The 19,067-nt window shown below is 43.4% G+C and overlaps 1 protein-coding gene across 1 annotated transcript in view; it reads left to right on the top strand.

Moving 5' to 3' along the window:
* Positions 1-19,067, top strand: part of LOC147114284 (protocadherin beta-15-like) — a 196,607-nt gene continuing 177,540 nt past the window's right edge. Inside the window, exon 1 of the mRNA XM_085995978.1 lies at positions 1-2,823. Coding sequence (XP_085852104.1) covers positions 364-2,823 — 2,460 coding nt within the window. The 5' untranslated portion in view covers positions 1-363. The remainder of the gene's footprint in view (positions 2,824-19,067) is intronic.

Below are 19,067 nucleotides of genomic sequence, written 5' to 3'. Positions count from 1 at the left end.
ACTGCTTTAAGAACGTTTGGTGCTATTATTGGTTGAGTCTCTTTGTGTCGCTGTCTACCAATGAGGTGATGAAATGTGGCAAGAGATCCAACACCACTCCCATGAAACGAAACACTGCGCAGCACTGGAGAACAGACAGCACTCGTCGTTCTGTATCCTCCACATACGTTTTAGAGTGGCGTTGAGGAACATTCAGACGATTTTTATAAAGTCCTGCCGATTCTAACCTAAACCGTTGCACAAAACGGGGCGTTTAATCTCGTAAAGCAAGGTAATGAACAAGTGTGTGCTTCAATTAATAGGATATGTGACCAGAATTATCGTTCTATCCGATAATTGTTGTTTTACTGTTCCAGTTCAGAAATGGCCGATTTCTTAAGCTACCGGTTGTCAAAATGGCAAGTTCTTTGTGGAATACTTGTGTGCATTGCGGATTCAATTTGCGGGGACGTTCGCTACTCCATTGCCGAAGAATTAGAGCGTGGCGCCTTTGTTGGGAACATTGCTCGCGATTTGGGGTTAGACGTAGCACTGCTCGCGGCTCGTAGGTTTCGCCTTGTATCTGAACGCAAAGTGCAATATCTGGACGTGAATTTCAAAACAGGAACATTGGTCATAAATGAGAAAATAGACAGGGAACAGCTTTGCCAACAGGCCGTCGTATGTTTAATGAGGTTAGAAGCCGTGATTGAAAATCCGGTAAAGCTATATCGTGTTGAAATTGAGATTACTGATATAAATGACAATTCGCCAGTATTCGGTAGAAGAGAATTCCGCTTAGAAATCTCAGAAATGACGCCGCCCGGAGCCCGCTTCAGGCTTCAGAACGCGCATGACCCGGACGCCGGGACCAACAGTATCCGCACCTATCAACTCAGTCACAATGAGCACTTCGTTTTGGATCTGCAAACAGATAAGGAGCAAACCAACACGCCAGATCTAGTTCTTGAGCGGGTACTCGACCGGGAGCAGCACGCCATTCATCAGTTGACGCTGACGGCGATTGATGGAGGAACCCCTAGCAGGACCGGAACCGCACACATTATCATCACCGTAATTGATCTGAATGACAATGCGCCGGTTTTCGAACAGGATGTCTATCAGATCACGACTGCAGAAGATGCGCCGATAGGACTTTCGATGTTGAAAGTCAAGGCCGTTGATGTGGACGAAGGCCTAAATGGTGAGGTGACCTATTCTTTCAGTGACCACACTCCCGACACAGCACGTCATCTATTCAGTGTGGACTCTGAAAGCGGAGAAATAAAATTAATTGGTAATCTGGATTTTGAAGAAACCCAAGATTATGTTATTTCTGTACAAGCTAAAGACCGAGGATCAGCTGCTGTGCCCGCATACTGTAAAGTTATGGTCACAGTCACCGATGTCAATGATAATGCTCCTGAAATAACTGTAGCCTCCACGTTCAATCCACTCCGGGAGCAAGCTCCGCTCGGGACTGCAGTCATTCTTTTAAAAGTGACCGATGCCGACTCTGAAGAAAAAGGAGAGGTTTCCTGTGGTTTCGCAAACAACGTCCCATTTAAGCTTGATAGCTCTTTCAATAACTATTACACAGTGGTCACTGATAGTGACATAGATCGTGAAAAAATTCCTGAGTATAACATTACCATTACATGTACGGATGAAGGCTCCCCTCCGCTCCACACCAGCAAAACCATTCAAGTTCAGGCCTCCGATATTAATGACAACGCGCCACGCTTTACGCAGCCTGTGTTTACCATATATGTGATGGAGAATAACGCTATGGGTGCTTCTATTGGTTCTGTATCAGCATTTGACCCGGATTACAGTCAAAATGGCCAGTTGACTTACAACATTTTGGAGAGCCTCGTTCATGGCTTACCTATATTGAGTTTCGTCTCAATAAATTCAGCCAGTGGTGCGATGTACGCGCAGCAGTCGTTTGATTACGAACAAATCAAAACATTTCAAGTCCATGTGCAAGTGAAGGATGCTGGGTCCCCTCCGCTCAGCAGTAACGTAGCTGTGAATATGATCATCACAGATCAGAATGACAATGCCCCTGTGATCCTGTCACCCTTGCCAAATGAAGGGTCCGCAGCAGAGGACACAATGCCTAAAACTGCCGATTCGGGTTACCTGCTTGCAAAAGTGGTAGCTACCGACGCTGATTCTGGACAGAACGCTCAAATTGTCTATGAGCTTCGTCAGCCCACTGATGAAAGTCTGTTTACTGTGGGTCATGAAACAGGAGAAATTTGGACTATTCGCCGCTTTGGGCATAAAGATTCATTCAGGCAAAAAATCATAATTCTGGTGAGGGACAATGGAACCCCATCCCTTTCATCTACAGTCACCATCAGTATATCAGTGCTGGATGGTGATACCGAAAATTCATCTAATATCGGCATGTTGGGAACTTTTGGGTCATGGCAATCAGATTTGAAATTTTATTTAATTATTTCTTTTGGCACAACTTCGTTTATTTTGCTTTTGGCTATTTTAATCCTCGGCATTAAGGTGCACAGAGGTAGGAAGGAAATTAATAGCTGCTGTTGGAACACACCGTACTTTTCCAGAAGAGATTCTTTACGTGGGATTCAAAAGGCTAGTGTGAACCTTCAAATACCACCCAATTACACAGAGGTGTATGGAAGTGAAACCCTCCGACAATCAGTTCGCTACGACGTGTATCCAGATTCAGCTATGAATGATTTCATGTTTCTAAAGCTACATGGTGCGGCCGAACCTATGATTAATATCAAGACTGGCTCATGTGCTGCTGAACAAGGAACGGCATCAAACTCTGCGAGCAAGGAAACCACTAAATTTCACGAGGTGGGTGCCGTATTGGTAAAATGCCCAGCTTAGGAAATATTCTCTATTGAACTTAAACTAGTCATGGTTACTTGCTGATCGAACTAAATAGCTAAGCGGGATGATCCAAGTGAACGAAACAGACCTGGCGATTATATAGTTTCAACCTATAATTATTAATACAAGTAATATTTCAACACTTAAAAGCAAATTACATACTGCAGATTTTTTACGATTGGTAAATCATTTTTATTACCAATAAGAAAGGGAACGTAGCTATGGGAGAAGGAATTGCACGAGTGTGGCAGGGAAATGTCAAATCTTTGCACGCCTGAGAAGTTGGATAAGCATAAATAGAGTGAAGGGACGAGCAATCTAAGTTGGCAGTGTACGGGATAAATATGATTAGAGTTACCTGGAAAAGACGAGGGTGAGGTTAAGGAAAATATAGCGAACAAAAGAATATTACAATGGAAGGAACTTCAAAGCTTCACCAGTAATGTGTTTTAGAGACACAAATAATTGAGGGACATCATTTTACAACCTTGTTAGATGCTTCACTTCTTCTGGTGAGCGCATAGTGACTAAATATTCAGAGCTTTAAAAGTTTGGTGCAAGAGTAGGATCAAAGAATAAAGGGAAAAGAGGGGAGGAATCCCTGAAATGTGGACAAGGGAACTTTCTTTATCGGCATGTTTCCAGCCCAGCGAGGAAGGAAGCAGTGCTGGATCTGATTCTGGGGAATGAAGTGGAGCAAGTGGAGCATGTTTCAGTGGGGGAGCATTTGTGACACAGTGACCAGAGTGTCACTAGTTTTAGAGCGGTTACGGAAATGGACAAGGAACAATCAAACGTGAAACTGCTCAACTGGAGGTGGTCTAATTTCAATGAGTTGAAAGGAAATCTGCCGCAGGTGGATTGGAATCAAAAATTGGCGAGCAAAACCGTGAATGAGCAATGGGAAGCCTTCAAACAGGGAATCGTTCGGGGACAGACTATACACATTCCCAAGAGGGGAAAGGAATGGCATACAAAACTAGAGCTCCCTGGATTATTACAGATATAGAGATGAAAGTGAAACAGAAATAGGAGGCTTGTACTAAATATCAATCTCACAAAACAGTAGAGAACGAAGTTGAATACAGAAAGTACAGGAGAACTGAGAAAACAAATAAGAGGGACAAATAGAGTGTATGCAAATAGATTAATGGCTAATATAAACGGAAATCCATAAGCCTTTCATATACATATAGAAACATAGAAGATAGGAGCAGGAGTAGGCCATTCGGCCCCTCGAGCCTGTTCCACCATTCAATGAGACCATGGCTGATCATCCAAATTCAGTATCCTGTCCCTGCCTTCTCTCCATATCCCTTGATCCCTTTAGCCTTAAGAAGTATATCTAACTCCTTCTTGAATATATTTAATGAATTGGCCTCCACTGCCTTCTGTGGTAGAGAATTCCACAGGTTCGCCACTCTCTGGGTGAAGAAATTCCTCCTCATCTCTGTCCTAAATGGCTTACCCCTTATCCTTAGACTGTGACCCCTGGTTCTGGACTCCCCAACCATCAGGAACATCCTTCCTGCATCTAGTCTGTCTAGTCCTGTTAGAATTTTATAAGTTTCAATGAGCTCCCCTCTCATTCTTCTAAACTCCAGCAAGTATAAGCCCAATCGACGCAATCTCTCCTCATACATCATTCCTGCCATCCCAGGTATCAGCCTGGTGAATCTTCGCTGCACCCCACTCCATGGCAAGAACATCCTTCCTCAGATAAGGCGACCAAAAGTGCACACAATACTCAAGATGTGGTCTCCACAAGGCCCTGTACAACTGCAGCAAGACATCCTTGTTCCTGTAATCATACCCTCTCGCTGCAAAGGCCAACATACCATTTGCCTTCTTAACCGCCTGCTGCACCTGCATGCTTACCTTTAGCGACTGGTGCACAAAGACAACCAGGTCTCGTTGCACTTCCCCTTCTCCCAATCTATTGCCATTCAGATAATAATCTACCTTCCTGTTTTCGACACCAAAGTGGATAACCTCGCATTTACCCACGTTATATTGCATCTGCCATGCTTCTGCCCAATCACCCAACCTGTCCAAATCATACAGGAGTTTCTCGGCATCCTCCTCACAGCACACACGCCCACCCAGCTTTGTGTCGTCTGCAAACTTGGAGATATTACATCTAGTTCCCTCGTCTAGATCATTAATATATATTGTGAATAGCTGGGGTATATAAATGCTAAGGGGTGGTCAAAGGAAGATTGGGGCAGATTAGGACTAAAAAGGAAATCTTGTCGAGGCAGAGGGCTTGGCTCAGGTAGTAAATGAATATTTTGCCTCTGTCTTCACTAAAGAAGACGATGCTGCCAATGTCACAGGGAAGAAGGAGGTTGTAAAGTAATTGGATGGTATTAAAATAGATACAGAGGAGGTACTTAAATGATTTGCAGTGCTTAAAGTAGAAAAATCACCCGGTCTAGATGGCATACATCCTAGGTAGCAGAGGGAAGTAAGGGTGGAGATAATGGAGAAACTGGCCACAATCTTCCAGTCCTCCTTAGATATGAGAGGACTAGAGGATTGAAAGTATTACAATCCTGTTCAGAAATGGGACAGGGATAAACCTGATAGCTACAAGCCAACTGGCCGAACATCAGTGGTGGGGAAACATTTAGAAACAATAACCCGAAACAAAATTAATTATCATATGGGTTAATAAATTATGTCCATCACGGCTTTGTTGATGGCAAATTGCATTTTACTAACTTGATTGAGTTCTTTGATGAAGTAATGCAGAGGGATGATGAAGGCAATTTGGTTGATGTTGTATATATGGACTTTCAATAGATTTTGATTAAAGTACCACATAATAGACTTGTTAGCAGAATTGAAGCCCATGAGATTAAATGGGCAGTGGCAGAATGGATACGAATTTGGTTAAGAGGAAGCAGAGAGTAGTGGTGAACGGTTGTTTTTCAGACTGGAGGGCAGTATACAGTGATGTTCCCCAGGGGTCGGTATTAGGACCATTGCTGTTTTTGATATATATTAATGACCTGGACGTGGATATAAGGACATCATTTCAAAATTTGCAGATGACACGAAATTCTGAAATGCATTAAAAATTTGAGGAGAGTAACAGAGTTCAGGAGGACAGACTGACGAAATGGGCAGACACATAGCAAATGCAATTTAACGCAGAGGTGTGAAGTGATGCATTTTTGTAGGATGAATGAGAAGAAGCTTGTGTTTAGCGACAAACTAGTCATTTCTGAAACAGCGATCATACAGAAGTTTCATTGCATTAATAGTTTTTCTATCATAGCTGGATATGTTTATGTGTTCTCATTTTCCTTGTCAATTATGATTTTTCTGAATTGTTTAAAAACGTCTTATCCCACATTATTAAGCAAGATAAATTCTGCAAACTCAATGTAGAGATGAAATGTTGTAGCAACGGCCTTCTTTCGAAAATCCAAAAATGTGCGTTGCTTTGTTTAAAGAGGATTATGTAAGGGAATTAATCAGCTAACGTTCGATTTGGGGATTACAAAATACTAGCACAACTATATACTGTCCATTAACTGTGAAAGTGTAATCGATTTTATAAAATATTGGCGAGCACACCATGGGTAGCGGCTAGAATTAAAGTAAGGAAAATCTAGGAGGTGCAGTTTGTCGCTGAAATATTGTATCGGCATCACAATTTTTTGATGGTATTTCGACTCCAGGGAGATTTTCTCTATCATTAATATTTCTGGGCGAAATTCTGACATTGCCAAGTTGCAGACTATGGCTACTGGGAAATGGAATAGCATTGTCAATGTTGCCATCCAGTATCAACAGCAACTATTTGCAAGTATATGTAACCTTTAATGTAGAAAAACGTCCCAATGCGATTCACAGAGACAAATGAACGTTTTGACAAAGAAGGAGATATTAAGAGGTGGGCCAAAGTCTTGGCGAAAACGTTGAGCTTAAGCAGGTTTTCAAGGCAAAAAAGGGACTGGGGAGTTGGTGGGTTGCAGGGAGAGATTCCCAGAGCATAGGGTTTATGCAGCCCATGTGAGGCCTACATCAGTAGTGGAGGGATGGGAAGGGAGGTCAAAATCAGAGGACCGGATAGATAGAGGGCAGTGCTTGAGCAGATTATGGATATAGGGAGTGGTAAATCCATGGTGGGATTTCAACACAACATTAAGAATTTTAAATTTGATGGGTTGGGCAACTAGGAGCCAGTGTAGGTCACCAAAGGCAAAAGTCATGGGCAAGCTGGAGGATTGGGTAAGTGGAAATTTACAGAAGCTGAAGGGAATTTTTTAAAAAGCAGCAAAGGATGACAAAAATAATAAAGAGAGAGAAGATGAATTATGAGAGTAAACTGGCAAGAAATATTAAAACAGATAGTAAGAGCTTCTACAGGTATATAAAAAGGAAGAGAGTAGCTAAAGTAAATGTTGGTCCCTTAGATGATGAGACAGGGGAATTAATAATGGGGAATGGGAAAATGGCAGAGACTCTGAACAAATATTTTGTGTCTGTCTTTATGGTAGAAGATACTAACAACATCCCAATAATGGATAATCAATGGGCCACAGGGAGGGGGGAACTAAAGACAATCATTATCACTAAGGAAAAAGTATTTGGTAAAATACTGGGACTAAAAGTCGACAAGTCCACTGGACCAGATGGCCTGCATCCCAGTGTCTTAAAAGAAGTGGCTGCAGAGATAGTGGATGCATTGGTTGCAATATACCAAAATTCCCTGGACTCTGAAGAGGTCCCAGCAGATTGGAAAACCGCAAATGTTGCCGCTATGTTAGAAAGGAGGAAGACAGAAAGCAGGAAACTATAGATCAGTTAGCCTAACATCTGTCGTTGGGAAAATGCTGGAGTCCTTCATTAAGGAAGCAATAGCAGGGCATTTGGAAAATCATTTTGCATTCAAGCAGAGTCAGCTGGTTTTATGAAAGGGAAATCACGTTTAACAAATTGCTGGAGTTCTTTGAAGATGTAACGAGTAGGGTGGACAAAGGTGAGCCAGCGGATGTGGTGTATTTGGATTTCCAGAAGGCATTCGATAAGGTGCTACATAAAAGGTTATTGCATAAGATAAGAGCTCACAGAGTTGGGGTAATATATTAGCATGGAAAGAGAATTGGCTAATTAACAGAAAGCAGAGAGTCTGGATAAATGCGTCATTTTCCGGTTGACAAATGGTAACTAGTGGGTTGCCACTGGGATCGGTGCTGGGGCCTCAACTATTTACAATCTACATTAATGACTTGGATGAAGAGACTGAGTGTAATGTAGCCAAGTTTACGGATGATACAATAATGGGTGGGAAAGCAAGTTGTGCAGAGGACTCAAAGAATCTGCAAAGTGATATAGACAGGCTCAGTGAGTGGGCAAACATTTGGCAGATGGAGGATATTGTGGGAAAGTGTGAGGTTATCCACTTTGGCAGGAAAAATAAAAAAGCTAATTATAACTTAAATGAGAGAGATTACAAAATGCTACAGTTCAGAGGGATCTGCGGGTCGTTGTGCATGAAACACAAAAAGTTAGCATGCAGGTACAGCAAGTAATCAAGAACTCAAATGGAATATTAGCCCTTACTGCAATGGGATTGGAGTATAAAAGCAGGGAAGTCCTGCTACAACTGTACAGGGTATTGGTGAGACCACACCTTGTGTACTGTGTACAGTTTTGGTCTCCTTATTTAATGAAGGATAAACTCGCATTGGAAGCATTTCAGAGATGATTCATTGGCCCAGAAATGCAAGCCCCCGACCTGCACTTACCTTGCGCGCCGGCAGTTGAGCTCTGGGCTCCCGTGGAATTCCGCTCCGGGGCCTGCTCCAACTCCCGGCGTACTGTGCTGGCGTGTCCCAGGGGCGTAGTTAGTGCGATGCGTCCCCTGGGATCACGTGAGCCATGGGCAGCCAATCAGAGGAGGGAAAAGTCCATTCATAAGATTGACAGGAAGACTTGTCTAAACTTATGAATATATGGGCCCCAAAATAACAGTAAACCTTCAAATAATTTTTTTTAAATCACACTTTTTAAATAAACTATAAATTACATTAAATACATATTTTAAACAATAATTTAAATTTTTGAAAAAAATGATTTTATTAAGAAACGGGGCTAAAAATAAACTTACCTTGCTTTAAAGTAATTAAAAATAATAAACCTGTAGAAAAAATGTTTTAATTTTAATTAATTGACCACTGACCTTTTAAAATGCAGGCTTTATGCCTTGTTTTTACATTTCTAAAATCTAAAGACTTACCCTCATGGAAAAACCTGTAAAAAAAAGTACGTTCAAAGCGTATGCGCAGACTCCCGCGTGCACGCTTTCGACCTCTGAACCCCTTCATTCAGAGGAACGGAAGTGCCGGTTTCCCACGCATGCGCAGTGCATGCAAGAAACCGGCACTTCCATCGGGTCCACGCGTGAGTACCCCATGCGTACTCACGCATTGGGATCCGAATTTCTGGGCCATTAGGTTAATTCCAGAGATGAGGGGGTTGACTTATGAAGAAAGGTTGAGCACATTGGTCGTATACTCATTGGAATTTAGAAGAATGAGAGGTGATCTTATTGAAACATTTACGATACTGAGGGGGCTCGACAAGGTAGATGCAGAGAGGATGTTTCCCCTCGTGGGGAAACCTGGAACTCGGGGGCATAGTTTCAGAATAAAGGGTCGCCCTTTTAGAACTGTGATGAGGAGGAATTTCTTCTGTCAGACGGTTGTAAATCTGTGGAATTCTCTGCCCCAGAGAGCTGTGGAGGCTGGGTCATTAAATATATTTAAGATGGAGAGAGACATATTTTTTGCAAGATAAGGGAGTGAAAGGTTATGGGGAGTGGGCAGGGAAGTGGCTTTGAGCCCAAGATCAGCCATGATCTTATTGAATGGCGGAGCAGGCTCAAGGGTCCAAGTGGCCTATTCCTGCTTCTAATTCTTATGTCTTATGTCTTACATTCAGCGCATTGTCAGGAGAATTTTGAATTAGTCGAAACTGCAAGTGACACATGCATGGATGAGAGGTTCAGTGGAAGATGGGCTATGGTATGGGTGGAGGAGGAAAGTATTACCAGGATAGTGGATGTAGGTGGCCTTTGTGTTGGACGATATCTGTCATAAGAAGCTCACCTTACAGTCAAACTGGACACAGATCTTGTAACCAAGCTGGTGCAGTTGGACCGGGTGGCCAGTGAGGGGGTAGAATCAGCGGCGAGGGCATGGGGCTTACATTGGGGGGGGTGAAGGCAATCACTTCCCAATATTTAGCTGGAGGAAATTGCGACCCATCCAGGACTGAATGTCAGACAATCAGGCTAACAGCACAAGCAGTAGAAAGTGGAGAGAGATGGTAGAAATGCAGTGTTGAATATCATCAACATACACGTGGGAATTGAATTGATAATTGAGCTGATGTTGCCAAGGAGCAGCATGTAGCTCTGGGAGAGGAGAAGACAAAAATGGGTCTTTGGGAAACATCTGAGGTGACAGTGAGGTAGGTAGAGAACTGCAAGGTTAACACTCGATCATTACATGGGACCAAACAAGGACAGTCCCATAGAGCTGTACAAGGGACAAAAGGCATTGTGGGGAGGATGGCATGGCCAATCGTATCAAAAGCTGCAGGGTGTCGAGAACGATAGGGACAGATAATGTACCATGGACAGATTCACAAAATATGTCTTTCAAGATTTTGATCTAGGCTGTTTTAGTCCTGTGGGACAGATGCAAATCTGATTGGTGGGATTATAACATAATGATGCAGGAGATAGAGCATGGACTTGAGAGGTGATAACACTTTGGGGATTAGATGTTGACTGGATATGTTTCCACGGGCAGAAGGACCGAGGCTGGATGCTTTGTGGGGCGATGACTGTGGCTTTCAAAGGGAGAGGAACAATGCCATTCACAAAATCAGCTATTATCAGCTAGTGTCAGTTAAGACGTTGAGTGATCAGCAGTTTTGGTGGCAATGGTTGCGAATGGAGTCAAAGGAGCAGGACACAGATCTCAAGGACATGATGAGCTTGCAGAGGGCTTATAAAGAGATAGAAGTTAAATTATACAGAGACAGGGTTCAAATCTATGATATGGCTTGGAAAATGATTGAACGGGTAGACAATGTTAGAAGGATCAGAGGTCGCTATGCATATACTTCTCAGACTTGTTGTTAGACATGAGGGCAGGGACAAGAGCTTTAAAGAACTGGATGATAGTTGTGAAAAAATGACAGAGATTATCTTCAAACGTGAACGTGAACATCTGGTAGAGGGTTGTTTTGGAAGAGGAAATTAAAGTTGGGTAGTTAAGAGTGGAACCAGCAAACGCAGCCCCATCAAGCTCAAGAATGAAGCAAAGGCATTGTGGGAGAATGAACTGGTCACCCGTGTCAAAAGCTGCCGATAGATCTTGCAGAACAGTGACAGATAATGCGCCATTGTCAAGGTCACAGGGAATGTCTTTCAACATTTTGATGAAGGCTATTCCTATGGTGAGGGAGAGGTGAAATCCTGACTGGAGGGTTTGAAACAGAAAGTTGCAAAGAGAGGTCACTCGTGGATCTGCAGGATAACAATATTTTGAATGTGAGAGGGCAATTGGAGATGGCGTGGCAGTTGGCAAGAATAGAGCTGCCACATTCTTAAGGAGGATGCGATGCTGGTGGTTTTGACAGGGAGCGGCGTGGTACTTTTAGGAAGGGTACCATTCACAACATCAGCTAACATAAGAGCTAGGAGGTTCAATGGCCCGCATGGTGGTGGCAATGAGGTTGATTGGCTTCAAGGAAGCAAGAGGTAGGTCTTAAAGCAGAGGACCGTTTTGGGGGCTTTGGAATAGCTACGAGAAAAACTGGACAGAGGTAGGGATTCAAGGCAGTGAGGGGAGGGGTGGGGAATAATTGGTTTCATAAGCAGTGGTATTGGGGAAGTAGCAGCGACAGCTAATTGGATGTCCTCTATATAATCCATGAGCATCTGCCAGGTTGTAGGAAGTGAGTGTTGAGAGTTAAGCAAGAGAAGCCCAAGGAGATGGTTGAGAGTTGAGAATAGGAACCAGGGATTATCTTTACACAGCAAGATGATCATGGACTTGTACGAAAGACTGATATTAGAGATTCTTAGTAGATGGGAATCATATATGTATAAATCCAATTGTAGCCATTGACCAAGTAATCTTACCCATGATTCTCTGTGAGTATGTAAATGCTAAAGACTATTCGAATGTAGTCATGAAGACTGTGAAAAAGCAGTTTTGACTAAGCTCAGGTAACAAACAGCCACAGGCTGCGAGTATAGGTCAAATTGTTAAATAACATATTAAAGTACTTATAACATGTTATAATGCTAAGTAGGAATTAGAGTTCGCTTAACAAAACTAATTGCAAATATATTTGTAAGATAATTAGTATAAAAGATGTAAAATGAAAGATCTTGGGAGCTAAACTATCCACTTGGTAGATCAAAGTGAAATAGTCTGAATACCGTCAAGATAAGGAAGGAAGCTTCCTTGGTACATCGGCCCCTTGGTATTAGGCCGTATAATGCTTGTACCAGGGAAGTTAGAATAAGAGAGATAAGATAAATTCCAATAAAGTGAAGAAATATATAAACAAGATAACCATGAACAGGGTAGAAAAGCGAGAATTACTGAGCCAGGAGAAGTCAACATGCTACCCTTAGTCTGAGTGATAATGGTATTTTAACCATTAGACCCTATGAAAAAAGGTGATTTTTTTAAAGACCACATATGGACACTAGCCAAACGAACTGTTGATACGAAAAGGGTTAAAAACCCGATACTAAAAAAATAACTTCACACAGAACTACTGCGAAGGCAAAGGAACAGATTGAAGATGACGTCATCTGTGTCCGAGAGGTTCCAGAGACCAAGGGCTGTGAGCTACTCATTAAAACTATCGCCTATTGTTAAGTATATTAAGCTGTAAGCTTAATAAATCACAGAATCACAGAAACCCCACAGTGCAGATAAAGGCCATTTCGGCCCATCGAGCCTGCACCGACACATATCCCACCCGATCCCCGTAACCCCTACACCAACACATATCTCACCTTATCCCCGTAACCCCACGTATTTAATCCCCCTAACACTAAGGGTCAATTTATCATAGCCAATCAACCTAACCCGCACATCTTTGGACTGTGGGAGGAAACCGGAGCACCCGGAGGAAACCCACGCAAACACGGGGAGAATGTGCAAACTCCACACAGACAGTCACCCGAGGCCGGATTCGAACCCGGGTCCCTGGCGCTGTGAGGCAACAGTGCTAACCACTATGCCACTATGCCACCGTGCTGCCCATAAATCTTGATCTATTGCTCAAACATACTGGCTGCTGCATATCTGTGACTTGTCCAAGAACTCTGAGGGATCATTTAAGATCTTACAGACTCGTGGTTTGTTCTGGTAGGGCTTGATATCTTCCAGCCAGAACTGATAATGTTTGGCTAATCCATGTGTGCGCAAACACGCTCTAGGCTTCACCCCTTCGACCTGAGGAAGCAAAGATTCATGCTGTACTCTGGGGTTCGGCCACCATGGGAGGCAGTGAGGGTTTTGCTGGAGACAATGGCAACAAAAGTGGAGGTAAGGGAGCAAATGAGCATCGGCAAACAGATACTCAAAGTGGGGTTGAATGGGGGTAGGAGCTGTAATTGATACAAGGAATGGTTGGAGATGGACTTTCCAGTGATCAAGGCGATAGGAGTTGAGAGGCCACGTCAGAGATCGAGGCAGTGCTCATTAATGTGGGTAGGGGTGTTTGTAGGGAGGACTCGCGAACAGTGAGTTCGGAAGGGAATGGAAGCTGAGATGGATAATTGGAATCATTCAGCATATAGTTTCACTCATTGCAGAGGCTAAGATGCCAGCGAACTTGAGGGAAAGACCAAAGTACGAAAAGACAATAAAGGAAGCTACACGATCATGGTTGTTTGGGTGGGTCAATTAGTGCAACGTTAAACCAGATAAGGAGAAAAGTATCACCACGCTTGAAACAAATTTCAGGCAAAGCTAGGACGTCAGTATAATCATCTACAATATGGTCTGAATGGGAAGGGCTTTGTTCGAAAACAGACATTGTGTAGATAAAAGCCGAGGTGGATCATTGCTTATTAATCCACTGAAAGAGTCCATGGGGTATGGCGGGGGTCAGCTGAGTGGCATACGAAGGAGTTTGGTGAGGTTAGTAGTCAGCAGGCACTCTGGGATAGAAGGTCTGTGAGGGAAGTGGAGCAGTTATTATGCTGCCTTTATGGAGGCAGTGACAGATGCCTTAGTAGGCCTGTCAGAGATGCTGAGAAACACAGAGATTATCCATCACCTTTTACGAGGGGGATTCAAGCCTGTGACGGTGGCTGGAGCCCTCAAGACCGGGAACAGCAGCAGGAGCGTGAAGGGTTGGTTAAAAGGAGTGCAGTGAAGGCAGCAAAGGCATACAGTCTCAGTCTCAGTAGAAAAGAGTAATGGAAGTAGAAGTTGCAACAAAACCGAAGAGCCAGTGGGGAAATGGGAGCCAGCCAAGGAGAAAACAATTTTATGCCAAGGATCTAACATAGCAGCACTGTATAGCTGGAAAGGCAGTCCTGCACTGGAGTACAGTTAAGAAGCACAGAAGGTTCTGGAAGAGATGAAGTGATAGAGCATAGCCATGGCAACTGAAGCTTACGGCCGAACACAAAGAGATGAGCGCAAATGTAGGGTTCTCAAATTTCCCACATTACCCAAAAGTTATGGATAAAGGGACCCTGTATGGACAAGTTATTAAAAAGGGTACCCAAAATGGCTTCTGAGACCTCGTGACCAAGGCTTGCAGGATTTTAAAAGCAAGGCTCTGTAGAAGGCAGGCTCATTTCAAAACCTGAAACGAAACTGCATGGATCTGTGAAAGACTTTGTCCTTTTCTAAAGCCAGACAGCTAGGTAAAGAAAGAATATGCCTTCTTCACCTTGGAACAGATCAAGTCAGAATGGCACTAATCTGAAGGCCATTAACTTCTCGCATAAATAATCGGTAACAGCTCACAGGTAGCTGCCAAGCCAGGAAAGATGATTAAATATCATAAATAACAAACAGCCAGGATAGCAAAGCCATTATACAAGGAGACAACCTCCCCAGAAGTCGTTAAAGTAAATGGCTGTAATCATTTTAGATGAGCCTGCCAAAAGTTAGACAAAGGACTGACCTGATCTTGCGTGCAGATAAGGGGTGAAGAACGGGGTATAATTGTAGGCCCACCGGTAGCTCTCGCTCTTTTGCTCTTGCCTCCTGCCTCTCACTCTCGCTTTGTGCCTCGTTGCGGGCCCTCTTCTCCCTCCCCGCACCACTCGACACCAAGGACGCCCATTACTACACTGGGGGCCAAACGCGGGAGGAGAACGAGACCCGAATCGAAAACGCACAGGACATACTGGGCCACAAACAAATGAGGCAAGACAAGACGAGAAAAATGGTAAAACCGGTAAAGGCAGAAAAGGGCAGCGGAAAGACATGTTGGGGGACAAATGGCCTAGTTATAAGCTGGCGTTTGATGAATAAGTTGGCGTTTGAAGCATGGATAGTGAAATTAAGAATAAGCTGGCGTTTGAAGCTTGGGTAGAAAAATCAGGGTAACGGTAAAAACTGCCAACCGAGCCCCAACCGCAACAAAACCGTCGGTGACCGAACCGCCCAAAGAAGAAGACCCATTGTGACAAAGTGCTCAACAAAGACGTTAACGGAGGAAAAGGAGGGTGCTTCACACAAACAACTCCATCACCGTGCCCTGTAACCACGTGACAACGACAAACCCCAAAGGACAACAAGAGTGAACCTCAAAACCCACAACCAGTTAAATCAACAGGTTTCCAATTGGTGAGCATGAATTCCTGGCCCCTGGTAGCTTAATCTAATTAGGTATTGGGGGTGGGATAAGGATGAGGGGATTTTTAATGTATTTGTTTTCCCCATTCCCATATAAGTTTAATTTTATATGCCTGTAATTATTCCAGTAATTCTCAGTATTGTGTTTTATTGTGCCTTTAATAAAAATTGCAGTTTTCTTACACTAAACCACTTGTCTACTCGATTTTCTGTATTGCCGCCTGTACCTAAGTCAGGTGTCTAGAACCCAGGGGTGTGGGTGCGATTCGAACCGCTCAGAGACAGTCAGGGGCAGAGCTGACTGGGCACACGCCACCCCCTACACAATCCAGATGGTGGAGGGCACCAGAAAATCGAATAGAGCCAGAGTCCAAGTCCTGGAAGAAATCACTGAAAAGTACAGAACAGCCTCGGGTTGAGCAATGTGCTGTACAGGTAGTTTCCACATGTACCTATAACCTGTCCATTGAGCTAAAGTATGACCACTATTAGGAGCAAGGGAACTAAGTAGTGGGTGTGGGGCAGGGAACGGAGGCGGTGGGAAATGGCAATGGATAACCATGAATGGAGTTGCAAAGGAGATCTCAGTCAGAAACTGACCCAGGAACCCAGTCGACACTCAAGATATATTCCTAGAGAAGGTATATAAATCGCTCAACACCACCCGATTCAGAAATCGGTCTAAACATAGATGTTTTATTTCTATTCTTTTTTTGACCTTACTTTGCTTGCAGCATTTGTTGCAAACAGCATTGTTTAAATTTTCAGCCACATGAGCGCTGTTGCCGATAGGATGTTAGACTATGAGTTCTAGCGCCACCTTTTCGCCATATAGCCTGACAAACCACGTTTCTTCAGCTGGCAATATGTTCTATTTAGTGACTCTGCGTTGGATTGAATGTCCATGTGCATCATATTCGAGCAACAACCACCTAATGCCTCTGATTCCTTTTTTATAGACGGATCAACAACTTGTAATGGCTTAATTCATGAAAGCGAAATGGTTAATCTTACAGATCCAAGAGGGCGCCTAGTGCGGAAAGTTAATGAGAATGAATTACTTTAGGTATCCATTGCAGTGGATGATTCGCCATTCAGAATTAATCTCTAGATGGTTAGCTAGTTATACCGGGAATAGTTAACAATGCGCATCAGAGTGCTGGCTAAAATAATCTTGTAATAATTTCATTTTTACTTGAAGAACCTTCAGTCAGTGTCATAGTTCAATAACCTCACATATGAACATTGCAAAATAAGACTAAGTCTCATCAAATCACAGCCTGGAGACAAAAGCCGATGCAATTTCATTTTATATTTGAGCATTATCCAGTGCCAACGTATCTGGTGCTTGTGGTGTATGTGCCTTTAAGAGCAATTATGGTGTATGTGCCTTTAAGAGCCCCAGGTGTGCGTAATGCCGGTAATTGCCACTTGGGCTATATAAGCCTGTGTATTGTGTATATCCTTTAGAACCCCCCCCAGACTTGCTTAGTAAATACCTATGAACCAACTCCTGTCTTCAGTGTCTTTATCTACACACGGACACTACAGTGGCGACAAAGTGGAAACGGACTTACCTGCAATTCGGCAGCACCTCAAGGACATCGATTCCTCCAGCGTCCAGAAGACTCAAGGAAGTAAGAGAAACTGTGGTTTCACCAGCTGGCCAAGCTGGTGACAGGTACTGCACTAATCCTTCCTGGGCATCAGGCTGGAGCTCCAGCAGCGGGCTCTACAGCTGAGACAGGCAGCGAAATCGGAGGCAAGCAATAACGGACTGGGAGGGTGCACTCGAGAGACGGCCGGCGCGGCAAGCAGGTCAGCGTTTAGACCTCCGTCGGGAACGAGTCTCCAACAGTGAATAAACGGAAACCACAGTAAAACAGCGTTGTTATCGGTAGCAGCGGCGGGAAAGCGCGGGAAGCGCCATATCGTTGCTACAGAGAGAAAAAAAAACAAAAAAGCGCGGGAAGCACCATATCTTTTCTGAAATACCTAAATCTGGTAATATTGAGGCTTTTGATGGCGAAATAGAAGATTGGACCACATACGTGGAAAGAGTAGAGGTTTATTGCACTGCAAATGGAATAACAGATGAAAAAAAAGCTTCAGTACTTCTGAACTTAATGGGCGCGAAGACATACGGGCTGTTACGAAATTTAATCACTCCAGCCAAACCAAAGGACAAGACTTTTAAAGAAATTGTTGATACCGTCCAGGAGCATTTAAACCCAACACCGCTGCTGATAGCGGAACGATTCAAGTTCTTCAAGAGAAATCAACACAAGAATGAAAGAAACGCTGATTACCTAGCCAAATTAAGAAAGCTATCAAAGTACTGCCAATTCGGAGCAGGTCTATCGGATTATCTTCGAGACAAATTTGTTTGCGGTCTCTTAAGTGAAGGAACACAAAAAAGACTGCTTTCTGAAAAATATTTAACATTGGACAAAGCTTTCAGTACGGCTGTATCATACGAAGCAGCAGCAAAAGGAGCTGCAGAGATACAACAAGAGACACAGGACTTCGGCACCCATAAAATGACACAGGAGTTCGGAAGATGTTATCGCTGCGGCAGATCCACCCATAACCAGAGGGACTGCTGGTTCAAGGGCAAAACATGCAGGCAATGTGGTAAGATTGGACACATTGCACGGGTATGCCAATCTGGACAAAATCAATCCACTGACAGAAAACAAAAAATCAATAGAGAAAAGTACAGGAAGGTACAAATGATGGCGGACAGTAGCTCCGAAGACCAGAATAGTGATAGCGACTCCGGAAACAAGAGACTAAGCTGTCTCAAATTACATAATGTACTTGCCAAAGAGGATTACCAAACCATTTGGGTTACCCTCACAATAGCAGGGTCCCCAGTTAAAATGGAGCTAGATACAGGATCAGCTCCAACCGTAATAAATCGACGAGATTATGAGAGGCTATTTTCGCATATACCTCTAAAAGACACATCCATTATCTTAAAAACATATACGGGGAAAAATAAGGGTGCCTGTGGTATACAACGGCAAAGAAATACAAAAGTTGTATTTATACATTCTACAAGATGGTGGTCCACCGTTGTTGGGACATGAATGGATAAGGAAGATACGTTTAGACTGGCACTCCATTCAGGCACTGACGGTGACCAGTAAGGAAAAAAACAATGATGACATCATACCTGAACGATTAAAAGACATCTTGGCCAACGCCAAAGAAGTGTTTCAAGAGAAACTAGGAACCTTGAAAGGCATCACCGCCTCAATAAAAGTGGAAGATACAGCAGTTCCAAAAATTTTTAAGGCAAGTCCGGTGCCATACGCAATACGTCCGGCAGTC

Source organism: Somniosus microcephalus, chromosome 8 (genome assembly GCF_052327205.1).
Source record: "Somniosus microcephalus isolate GS21.2 chromosome 8, FLI_Smic_1.0, whole genome shotgun sequence".
In the NCBI taxonomy this organism is placed as follows: Eukaryota; Metazoa; Chordata; class Chondrichthyes; order Squaliformes; family Somniosidae; genus Somniosus; species Somniosus microcephalus.
The sequence above is the reverse complement of the archived record's forward strand: the minus strand, read 5'-3'. Positions and strand labels throughout refer to the sequence as shown.